We start from the raw sequence: 12,696 nt of genomic DNA, 5'->3' as shown, positions 1-12,696 counted from the left end.
CGGGAGGCCCCCTGGCTTGGCACACCCGCATCCACCGGTGCGGGCAAGGGACAGGGTGAACATGCAGGGAGGGCAGGCTGCGTGGCTCCGGGTGCTCTTATAGAGGCGCTGTGCTGCCTCCACGTGCGAGTGCCTGGCTGGGTGGCATCTGCGGGGCTCCTGCCCACGCCTCCAATCACCAGCGTCGACGCTGCCCTGATTTCCTGATGTGCCCAAACTGGTGCAAGGCAGGTTCTTGGGCACCCACACCGCCGCCTGCACACCGAGGAGCCGTGCGCACCCCGCACCTCTGTTCAGTAAGTTGCACCTTGCCCAGTGGAGCTGGGTGGTGGCATGGGAGCGGGAGGAGATCCACGTGAGGAAAGGTCTGGATGATGCAGGATTGTCCCACATTTCAGTGTGGTTCCAATAAAGGCGTGGCCCAGAAATGGGGATCCTAACCATGTCTACTCGGAAGTAAGTCCCATTGCTGAGTAAGTGCCTGTAGGATTGCAGCCCTCAAATTTTTAAAATGTATTTTTAATCTTTTGTTGGAAGCCGCCTAGAGTGGCAGGGGAAACTCTTTTCACATTTTTTTTTTTTTGAAAGGGCAGTTTCATCTGCCTAGTGTGAGGTGTTCCTACCACTACTGCTCACTTTGCAAAGTTTTAAGTGCTGAAAATCCCACTGGGAGTGATAGAACTTGATGTGCCATCACACTTTAAGAATTGCAGAGAAAAAGTGTGGGAGTGGCTATGTGTTTGCTATACAAATCCCCCTTTATGAGGTAGTGCTACAGCCCTTGAACCACAGTATAAGGAATCTGCAGGACACATATTCTGATAGGCACATGGATTGAGCAGGTGTGGATGAGATAAGTCCACTTTGGACTCTTGAGTTTGACAGAATGAATCCCCTTTGTTTTCTTATGTAGCATGGGATCTTTATAAGTGGCACAATCCTAGAAAAATCTACTGATGAGGTAGTCCCACAAGTCAAGTGCATAATGCTGCCTGAAAAATCAGTTGTCGCCTGAGATTATTACACTGTGTACTGCAGACCATTTTCAAACCAAAATGTAATAGTGTTGTATCTTATTACAGTGTTGTAAAATGCTTAGGCTCGATATTGGTTTTTTCTGCATTGCTAAATCATACAATCAGCATTTCACATTTGAAGATAGGGACGTGGTTGTAACAGTCCCTTTCCAATATGAAGGATTAATGCCTGCACTCTGTCCACCTCACCCCCTCTATTGCACACACTGTTACATATCACTGAAAGTTTTTTCACCTGCTGTATAGTATCAGTTTGCCCACTCCGATTTAAAGTATAAGGTGTTGGGTTTTTTTTTCTTTTCTTTTGCCAGTGATTAGTATCAGACTAGGATGGGGAGAAAGGATCAAACTGGGTGTCTTTGGGCCAGTCACTATCGTTCATCCTAACGTACCTCACAGGGGTGATGTGAGGATAAAAATGAGATGGTGTATGCCTCCTTTAGCTTTTGAAGGTGGAAAGGTAGAATCAGTGCTGTTTTTCTAGAAAAAAGAGTGCTGGAACTCACCACGAACGCCTCCCTTGTCCTTTTATAATGCCAATGGTGCCTACCTGAGAGGTGCCGGAACTGAGTTCCGGCTGAAAAAAAGCCCTGAGTGGAATATATATTTAATTACATAAATCCCAATCCTCCATCAGAGTCAAGAAAGGCTCAAGCTCTGGAAGGGTAATGATTACCTCCCACATTGAAATATTTTTGAAGTCTGTTTCTTGGAATAGAAATCTAGGAATGTTCTGTTCAAAGCATTGGTTGCAGCCAGAATGTACTTCAAGCCTTCGTGGAAGTTGTGGTTTAATAGAAGGGAGGGATCTCTGGACCTCCACATGTTGGATTTCAGTTCCCAACATCATCCCTGACCACTGGCCACAGGTTCCCCACTCCTCCTATAGAAGTTTAGGTCCAAGCAGAACCTTGGACAGTTGCAAATGGCATTCAGGCTCGCACATGTATGGCCAACTCAAATGTTGCTTCAGCGGTGGTTTAGAGTTCCCTGGGGCTTAAATAGGGATGCTGCTCAGAGTAATTAGCTCCACCATCACCCTGAAAAATGGCTTTTGTAATTAAATAAGTTTTTCTCAGTTGAGCTGGGAATTAGTTCTTATGGTGCCATGGAGACTGACTCTGTTGCTGCTTTCAAGATGAAAGCATAAGGTTAGTGTTACATCTCAGGAGGTTCACATGTGCTGCGGAGTGAGAGTGGGATCACTGAGGATACATGCTGAGGACAATTTCTTCCCTATACTCTGGCTTCTCAGAGTCTCTGGGCTCACTAGCTGAATGAGGTGAGTTTCAACCTGATATCATGACTAGGAAATCTTAGAAAATGTCTACTCTTCATCAATGCTGGTACCAGAGGGGTGCAGAACAAACACACATAAACTGCAACCAAATCATAAAATTAACAAGATATGCTAACAAACAAAGCAGCTAAAAACAACATCAGGATAATAATCACCTTACATAACCTACAAATAAGTAAGTCTTAATCTAGTGCCGAAATGATGACAGTTCACAGATAGAGTGCCGCCTCTATTCCTGCATCACCATAAAGTGAGCTTCCCTCAGTGAGACTAGCATCGTCCAAAAATATTAGTACATGAATAGGGATGTGCCCTATTCATGTACTAATATGTAGTGCTTCTTTAGTTATGGACTAGTCTGAGAAATGCATAAACTGAAGCCTCGTATCTGACAATGCATCAAGTGATGATCTGCATGTGGGAATAATGTTTTGTGCAGAATGCACAAAAGTTATACATTTCCTACAAAAAAGACACAAAACTTTGGATTCCTGAGTATGCTAAAGCTATCCAATATTAGAAGCGCTGGGGAAGGCAGCTGTCTTTAAAAAAACAAAAAACAAACCAACAAACCACAGGTTTAGTTGCAAGTAGGTAGCCATGTTGGTCTGCCATAGTCAAAACAAAATAATAATAAAAAAATCCTTCCAGTAGCACCTTAGAGACCAGCTAAGTTTGTTATTGGTATGAGCTTTCGTGTGCATGCACACTTCTTAGGTTTTGTTTTGTTTTTGGTTTAAACCACAGGTTGCATGTGGGGAAAATGTGAAGCACTACATAAAGAACTTCCATGTAACCTCAGTGTTTTTAATAGAGCTAATTAACAGTTTAATTAGCATGCAGAGGCAGATAGCTATGTTGTTCAGTAGGTAGATAATGCATGTTGCTGAAGAAAGCAACAGTTATTTCATTCAGTATATACATTATTTTTTTCAAAATATAGGCCAGTTATCAGAAGCAATACAACAATGGAATGCTGAACCAAGATGCTGCCCAAACATTAATAGGTGCAGCAGAAAGCTATGTTGATATTGAAGGAAAGTAAGTGCTGTATTTTAAAGAAAGAAAAAGATAAGTGCTGTATGATTTTTAATGTTATTGTTACAGACATCCCACCAACCACCTGAATGAAGATCACACACTACTGATGGTTCATGGAACACAGTTTGGGAACCACTGGCCTTAGAACACAAGTTCATAACCTAATAATGCAATCTTAAGTACATAGGGAAACGTTTAGTGAGAATTGCCTGAGAGTCCAGTGGAAGTGCTTATCTGGTGTCTGGACTCAATAAAGAACTGGATGATGACTTGTAAACTGAAGCTCAACCCTGACAAGATGGAGGTCTGGTTGGCATTTCTATTAGAGCAACTGAGACAGAGTCCTGTGGTAATTGCCACACGTTGAACCAAGGACAGGGCTGTGGTTATGACTGCCCACTTTGCAGCACTTAGCCCACTTAGCACTCTGGCTTGCTGAGCCTGCACAGATTGATTGTTCTCTTTGGCTGTAACTGCATGTTTTGAGCCCTGGGTTGCAGGAGCCTTTGCCTTTGAGAATGCCTTCTGAGTACTGTCTGCAGCCTTTGGGGGTGGCCAATTTCATGTCAGGCAAGACATATTTATACAAGCATTAAAAAAAGATGCTCCAAACAGCTGAAAAAAATGGAGGAGAGTAGTGGCACTAAAACACAGGTGGGGAACTTGTGAGTGGAGAGTTGCTTTAGTTGAGTTGCTTTAAAAGAATAAAAACATATTCGTTAACTAAAGCAGTCTTAGCCACTTTCCAAAATACCTTCAGCTGGCATGCAAAAAAAAAGTTGTCATCCAGCAATTCATTAATGGCATTTATGTGATCAGCTAAGAGCAATGGAACCCTAATTCCTTTAGTCTCTGGTGAATCTCCTCAGTACCTGATCAGCCCCACCCCCAGAATCTTGAATTGGGGGAAGCCAGCTCTCCCTTGTATCACATCCCTAAAATTCCCGTACACAGAGGGGAATTTGATCATCAGATCACTAGAATTTGTCAACAGTTTAGAAAGGTAGGACAAGAGCTGATGGTTTCTTGGGAGCCTGGGACATTCATTGTGAGGGAGATTCCTTGGCCCTAACTAGGGATGACAGAGAGATTTGATTGAGTTATAATTTCTGACCTGAACTTTCTGAAACACCACCATCCTTCAAAATTGACACTTCTCCAAATATGCAGTATACTTTGGTCAAGTAATGTGTGCAAAAATACATAATGCTATGGTTAAGTTTGCATAAAAATGCATATCTGGAGGGAGGAAATAACATAAAAAGGCAATGTATTACAGCATATTGCTTTGCAAAAGAGTGTGTATTGGGCAGAATTGATTGATTTCCCTTTTTGGTGTGAAATTGGATTAGGTTCCTCTTTCAGGGATCCTATAGGCAACTGGCTGAACCTTGTGAAAACGGGATGCTGAACTGACCTTACCTTCGTATGGTCATTATTTTCCTTCTCCACTGATTTTGTATCTTTCTGTTATTTAAAAGTGAAGTTTTGTAAGCAACCTGAACATTTTTCCTGAAGAGCAGGCTTCTAAGGAAACATTCAGGATTGCATTGTTAATGTTTTTTTTATGAAGCAGCTGTCTTGATATCTGTATTCTCAAATTCACTCTATGATAATGTAAGTTGAGATATCTTTAGGATCTTACTATTTTCTTACTATTAGCTTCTCTTCTCAATTACCTTGTCTTAAATATTTTAGGTTTATGAATATTCATGAAGTAAAGACCTATTGGGAAAGCAAAGGAGTGCTGGTAAAGTTGAAGAAATTGCTATCTGATTGGGTTTACAGCGTGAAAGAGGAAACATTTAAGGCACCAAAGTTAGTGTTTATTAATATTTGCTTAAATATGGTTGATAGAAAAGGTAGTGAGCTTACCCAGTAAAATTATACAGACATACACACTCATTTGCTAAGATTAGTAATCAAAATATTGAGCATAGTTGTTGAGGTTTGCTGGGGTTTGGCCACAAAGAATCAAGTTTCCAGTTCTGTGGAGAGCTGACTTGGTCTAGAGGTGAGAAGTTCAGTTCCAGGCAGTTAATCAAGTCCCAAAATGACAAGCAGCGTTCTGAAGGACCAAAAGCAAGTAATAGCAAGTTCCAAAATCAGCAAGTAAGATCAGAGAGCTAAGGCTTGCAAATAATCAGTGTGAAAGTCAGCTGTGTGGGGAAGGGAGGAGTTGGCTTCTCCAGACATGATCCTGCCCAGAGAGGCACATTATTCAAAGTGAAGAGCAAGCTCTGAAGCTTGGATTTTATAAGGCAAGGGAGTGCTAAAGTCTGATGGTGGTGCTTATATTGTAACCCTGATAGATACCTTTGGATGCACAGTTCAGGTTGCAGGAATGCAGCCGTAGTGGCACAGGAGGTTAGGCTCGGGAGGTGGGGGCGGCATGGTTGAGTGCTGGGAGCCCTGAGTCTAGATTTCTCTTGACAGTGGTTCATATCCCTGTGTGTGCAGGTGGAGATCAGTATAGAGCTCAATTGAGTCTTCTTTCCAGCCAGTGTTCTGGCCCAGTTCTGAGCATAGGAGCTGTCAGCATTCTCCGCTGACTCCCCCTACTCTTTAGTCAGGGAAAGGGGGCTGAGGCTGAGGAGACATTGATGACAGTGATGGGTAGAACATTGGAAGCAGAATTCTACTTTTGGCTTTGCCAGCATCACGTTTCTTTGGAGCAAGGTCAGTGTTGGCAAGAAAGAAAGGAATACAAGTGTGTTGTTGTACTGTTCTTCCTCTGATACCTCTGGATCCCCCCTTGTTTGAGAAGTGAGTGAGTGTCTCAAACAGCCCATACAATTAAGTATAGTTCTGTTGGGAAATCCCCCATTTCCAATGGGGAGGGGTGCCCAGTTTTAGGAAAGGAAGAGGAGCAGGACTCTTTTGCACACTTTTTCATTCTTCTCATTTAGCTTCACAAGACTCTAGTTGTTGCTAGATTCCTGCCTGTCTATGGGTCTTATCATACATTTTTAAATAATCTAATTACCCATGTATGGTATGAACAAGTAAATATAATGTAGTGGTCAGAATTTTCTAAATGATTTGGTAACTAATCAAAGCTCAAAATTTTATTCTCCTCCCTCCCCAGAAACAAGTTTTTAAGAATGTGCCACCATATGGTATTCATGGATGAATTTGAATATATAAGTACCATGATGACATTTTTGAACTGTGTCCCTATCGTTCTTCACTTTATACCAAAGTATTCTTCAACATTTATTCTAGAACTAAAAGTGTGCAACTACTATTATCTGGCTTTGTATATAATGGAAGCATTATTTAAGGTACTGGCTATTCAAAGTATTGCAATATTTGTATTAACTGTATTTTTAATTATTGACTTTGTTGTTGTTGTTTAGTTGTTTAGTTGTGTCCGACTCTTTGTGACCCCATGGACCAGAGCACGCAAGGCACTTCTGTCTTCCACTGCCTCCCACAGTTTGGTCAGACTCATGCTTGTAGCTTCGACAACACTATCCAACCATCTCGTCCTCTGTCCCCTTCTCCTTGTGCCCTCCATCTTTCCCAACATCAGGGTCTTTTCCAGGGAGTCTTCTCTTCTCATGAGGTGGCCAAAGTATTGGAGCCTCAGCTTCATGATCTGTCCTTCCAGTGGACATATAATCATTATTAACTTACATTTTTACAATATGGAATTTGAATTTACTTGACCAACAGTGTGAAATTGAAACTCTTGTTTCTTGGAAATATCACATCATTCTTTTTCTTCAGTTAATGTTCTGATTCTTGCTGTGGCTTAAAAGAAACAACTATAGTTGTGTTGACTGAGAGTTGATCCCGCTCCTCTCTTGATCACCTCCTGCAAGATCAGAGATGTCTGTGTATGAGGAGACCTCCATATTGACAGTTCCTTTTCCCATACACTCGAGTTGTGTGCAAAGCTGCCTGTGAACATTATTGCAGTCAGTGGAGCTCACACCCTCCCCATTAATTCTATTTGGTTAGGTTTATAGAATTGTGTTGTGTCTATGCTTTATGTTTGAAGACTTAGGAATAACTTTCCTCTGCTGTTGCCTCTACAGCAATTTAGAGAAGTACATAAAGGTTAATCGTAGACCTATTCTCCATGAATTTATTTAATCCACTTTTAAAGTGGTCTAAGGTTGTGGCCATCTCAAAATCTTGTGGCAGTGAATACCATACATTAATGTGGAGAGCACATCAGTGCTAGGTGAGACCAGAAGTTTCCCACAGTGGCCAACCTTGTGAACTTGTGCAGGGCCTGAAGATACTAGGCTCTCCAATTGTTGCTTCCCACCAGTAATTGGTACTGGTACTGGTTTCCATTCACTTGGTTTGAAGATTTTTTTTTGAAGCCCTTGTAAGTTCTCTGGGGGTTTCATTATGCTGAATAATTTGGCGTATTGCAAATTTGTCCAAATCATGACTTATTCCATGTCTTTTGTGAACCAATTAAAAACATCAGTCCCCAATACAGAACGTTTTGAGGCTCCTCTTCTTACTACTAGTAATTGTTTTTATTATGTAAGGTGCTTTGAGAGCCCTGTGAATTGAGGAGTAAAATGCTTAATACACACAATGTTTGATGTCAATTAAATATTTGTTTTAAACAGGCTTTTGCAATGGGGAGGAACTACATCTTTTACCACTGGAACCAGTTTGATCTTATAATCATAGTAGTGGGAGTTGTAGATGTCATGATTATTAACCTCTTTAAAACACTCAGTACAACGTATCATATGATTAATACTATCAGGATATTTCGGTTTATTCGTGTTTTAAGAATTCTGCGGCTCTTTAAGGTAAAAAAAAAGATCATTTTTTCAGTAATGTGTTATGCTTTGTTAGTAGAAAACTATATTTTCTTCTGTGGTTCAGGAATTGGGTATTTTTTTGGATGGGGGGAGAACCTTCTGTTGACAGACAGGACTTCTAGAAAAAATGACATCGTTGGGAGGGGCTTTTCCTCAATTCCTATGAATGACTTCACTCAATTCCTAAGTTGCCTTGAGTCCATGTCAGGAAAAAAGGCAGGGTATAAATAAATATAATAATAATAATAATAATAATAATAATAATAATAATAATAATAATAATTCCCAGAGCAATCCTGCTTCACTAGAATGTAGCAGGCACTTGGCATGAGTTGTAGCTGAGCGTTTGTGACATTGTTTAAAAGCAGCTTATTGAATTTGTGGAAGATATGGTCCTATGGTCCTGGCTGGGTAATGTTGAAGGAGCTGTAATGGTCTGGTATGACCATTAACTGTGCAATACATGATATATGTATATTTTAATACATTATGTATTTCAGCTTGTGATACCTAGAACGATTTATTTATTGGAGAAGCAAATAAACAGACAGCTCACTTTCCGGTATGATATCGCTAAAGGATATGTTCAAGGTGAAGAAGATACAAATTGTTTAATTGGACAGATTGCTGGCCATGAGAGAGTTTATCAAGTGAGTACATGACTTCACATTTTAAGCAGAAAATTATATCACTTGTGATACCATTCCTTAAAGCAGGGACGAGGAACCTGTGAAACCAGATGGACTACAGCTTCCATCATACCTACCCATTGGCCATACTGACTGGGGTGGTGGAGTGCAACAATATCTGAAGAGCCACAGGTTCCCATTTTCTGCTTTAAAGAGTCAATAATATATTTTGAGAAGAACTCTTCACAAGGGGATTACATGCTATTTTGTACTTGTAAAAAGCTCAGAGCACACGGAAGTAGTTCAGGCTAGTAGAATCTAAAAAAAGTATGAATGTAACAAGATCAAGATAAGAGAACTGAACCTTAACGAAACAGCTTGGTTTCCATCAAGCAACCACATTAATTTTAAGTACCATAGGATTATGCCCTCTGAAGTAGTAGAGAGGACAGCCCCAAATAACGTGGACTGCTCAAAACTAAAGAAATGAATATCTTCCATTTAAATGCCCTTTTCCAAAGTTAAAGAAAAAATGGCTCCCTCCAATGGAACTCAGTTCAGATATAACACTTAGTTGTTAGGAAATGGGAATCATGCCACAGATTTCTCCCCTCCCCATATCTCACTGAAATGAACCAGCATTGCCTGGTGAGTATTGTAAACCATGGTTTGTATTCTAGCTGGAATCTGCTTTATAGTTGTCTTTATTTTAAGTGCTTTAAGCATTTAGGTTGTGGGCAAGAATAAAATCATACTTAAAAAATAAGTACAGAAATACATATGTACTATTAAAAATTGGTATAATTATTCATTAGTGGCTATAAATATATAATTACCTTTCAAGGAAACTCGAGTTCTGCTTAACATATAAGGTGTATTTTCTCCCTTTTTACAGGAAATACATAGAATATTGGAAATGAACAAACAAGAGGCTATGAAAGAGTTAGGTAGGAATTTAATGAGGTATACATTGGTGCCTCGGGTTACAGACGCTTCAGGTTACAGACTCTGCTAACCCAAAAATAATACCTCGGGTTAAGAACTTTGCTTCAGGATGAAAACAGAAATCGTGCTCCGGTGGCGCAGCAGCAGCAGGAGGCCCCATTAGCTAAAGTGGTGCTTCAGGTTAAGAACAGTTTCAGGTTAAGAACAGACCTCCAGAACGAATTAAGTTCTTAACCCAAGGTACCACTGTACATACAAATTGTTCTGGGTAGTTCTTGAGAAATAATTTATACTTATTTAATTCCAATTTCCAAAACTTTTATAAAATTCTGAGGAAAATTTAAAGTCCTAAGATATTGTATTTATTATTAAGATTGCTCCTGCTTCTCTTGAATTCAGGAAACAGGCAGGGTTTTTTTGAAATGGGGTTACTTACAGCATAAGTAAACAGCAAAGGGGATCATTGTGGCAAACAGTATTTTCAGGCAAGAAATGTTTGATCCCAACTCAACTGAAAGAAAATTGTTTAGGTAACTAATATTTTAATTTGTTTTAGGGTTAATGCAGCGTGATTATCCAGAGATTGTCACAGGCGTGAAAACCAAACAAGCAGTCCAAACAGTGCTAAACACAGCTTCTGAAACTCTAAAGTTTATGATATCGGGAGGAATTGTTGACAAAACTGAAGGTGCTGAACTACATAAGGTAATTTTTAAAATCCACACCTATGTATATATCTGTGCCTAACTATAACTGAATCACCATATCTTTCATTAGTAGATTAATGTCCTACTTTTTGACTAGAGTCTCCAAAGCAGCTAGGAAAACCCTCCTGGAGCACTGCTAAAACAGCCCCACTAGAGCAGGAGCTGCAACAAAAGTTCCTTTCCACAGTGCAGTTGCTGTAAGTTGACTCTGTTGCAATTGGCATAGGACTGACTGTGTATACATGTGTATACAACTTACACGTATATTATGAGAAAGCAGAAAGTAGCAGTGAAAAACAAGTCAGGCAGAGTATACGTGTACATTACAAAATACACAGTTGAGATCAGAATGGAGTCAGGGCTCAGGACTAGCATCCTTTCCCATCAGCTACATGACAAAGAAAAAAGACTGAGCTCTGAGCATGGAGGAGGTAGTAAGGATTATTTTCCCATTGTTACTTTTCTTGCTAGGGCAAGCAAAGGATGTGACCTCACAGAATGCCCTCTCTAGGAATTTACAGGGGGGGACTCCATGTGTCTTAACCCTTTGCTTACTTAGCAACACATGACGTTTTATTTTCGCTGCAATCATTTCCCACAGTTCTAGACTAGTTTCTGTAGATTGTAAGATTACTTTTCTTCTTTAGATGATTCTAATTAAAAAACAACAGCTTGCAACACTTCCATCTACAATTGCACCTCCTACTGCACAAGAACTTCTGCGTAATGTCATTTGGCTACAGAATGACAAAAAACAGGTAGAATACATCCAGGTAAGCATTGTCATAAAACATATTTCTATGCTTAAAAATAGTCTGTGTCTTATTTATACAAGGCCCCAAGAATGTAGATCCTTCATTCCATGGGAGATTTCCGATCCTGCGCCACTCATCAGGAGCTACCTGGCCGACTGGCCAGCCAGCCTTGCATCCGTGCATTGAATTTGTCATCTGAATATGATCTGTTATCTCAGAATCCAAGGCTCGTCAGCCCACTCTTTTTACTCTTGCACAATTACTACTCCTTGATTTTGATGTGTAATATTTTTCATTTGTCCGGTGCAGTCAGATTGTACACAGAGAGAGCTTATACATTCAGATTCAAAGGAATGTAATGCATCATTATGTGTGTCAACCAACATTTATTTCCAAAACCCATCCCTATTCATTGCTTTCTACAACCTCACCTCCCATCTTCTGAAAACTGCTGCTGCTTTAACAAAAGAAAAGAATCATTTTTTCTTCATTCTCACTTCCTGTGATACCTTGGCCTTACAAAGATAGAATATCTTCATGTGAGATGACCACTTTTTCTATTTTTCCCATTGGAATCTCCTACCCTGACCAGTGTGCTGGGAGCTCCTGTCCCCACCCATCTCTCATGAATGTGTGATTTTCTTATTTACTCCCTATGTTTGACTATGTGTTTGGAACCCTGCCCTGGGATAAGGGGAGCTGTTTTTGAGGGGTGATTTTTGAATGGGTAACATGACACCCTTCTCCAATGTCTCATCTTATCAAAATGACAATCTTCTGGCGGTTTTTTTTTTGTTTTAAATTTTTAGAATTTTTTTATGCATATTTGTGTATACTGACTAATTTGTCCCTCAGTTTTTCACTTATATAAATATGTCAGTATTTCTGTTTAACCTTTAATCAATGTGAACATTTTGTAGGCTTTGTATTTCAATTATCTATTTGTTATTTGACATTTTAATGAATAATGATGAATAGGATTTCAAGATGTCTAACTTTCTGAACCCAAATATTGGTTAATTTTTCACTGCCTCAAACCAGATACTGTTGTCTCTCTCAAGTGTTATGTTTCCATTTCTCAAAACATATTTGTCATAGATTTGCAAAGTTTTGATCAGTTTCCTGTAGATTGGAAAACACAATGAATGACTACTGTTAATGACATTTAAAAGTTATGCATTTCCAGACACACCATAAAACTACCATGCACATTTAAACTGTCTCTTTTACATATCTCACCTTTATGTTACATAGTCAAAATATTTTTAAACCTTTTATACTAAGATATAATAGATATCCAATCAGTATTCCATTTGTTTATTTAAAACTTTTTAAATAAATTGAATGTATATTTGCTGATTCTTCAAGTGCCCATTATCTTTCTGCCATATATCTATAAAACATCTTACACTGCAGTCTACTTATTATAAAATGTTGCTGTAAATAGTACTCCTTTGCTGTCCTCCCAAAGTAAGTTTTCAGAAAT

At 39.6% G+C, this 12,696-nt stretch overlaps 1 protein-coding gene across 5 annotated transcripts in view; it reads left to right on the top strand.

The window, feature by feature from the left end:
- The window catches only part of LOC309374341 (solute carrier family 9 member C1-like), a 51,548-nt gene that overhangs the window by 26,069 nt on the left and 12,783 nt on the right, over positions 1-12,696 (top strand). For all 5 annotated transcript variants that reach the window (XM_081919161.1, XM_081919158.1, XM_081919159.1 and 2 more), the window contains 8 exons: positions 3,281-3,378; positions 5,077-5,196; positions 6,467-6,662; positions 7,974-8,162; positions 8,675-8,824; positions 9,699-9,750; positions 10,305-10,453; positions 11,103-11,228. In XM_081919161.1, the coding sequence (XP_081775287.1) occupies positions 3,281-3,378; positions 5,077-5,196; positions 6,467-6,662; positions 7,974-8,162; positions 8,675-8,824; positions 9,699-9,750; positions 10,305-10,453; positions 11,103-11,228 (1,080 nt within the window). The remainder of the gene's footprint in view (positions 1-3,280; positions 3,379-5,076; positions 5,197-6,466; positions 6,663-7,973; positions 8,163-8,674; positions 8,825-9,698; positions 9,751-10,304; positions 10,454-11,102; positions 11,229-12,696) is intronic.

This window comes from Podarcis melisellensis (assembly GCF_964234715.1).
Source record: "Podarcis melisellensis genome assembly, chromosome: 1".
Lineage (NCBI taxonomy): Eukaryota > Metazoa > Chordata > Lepidosauria > Squamata > Lacertidae > Podarcis > Podarcis melisellensis.
This window is presented reverse-complemented; position numbering and strand designations above follow the sequence as displayed.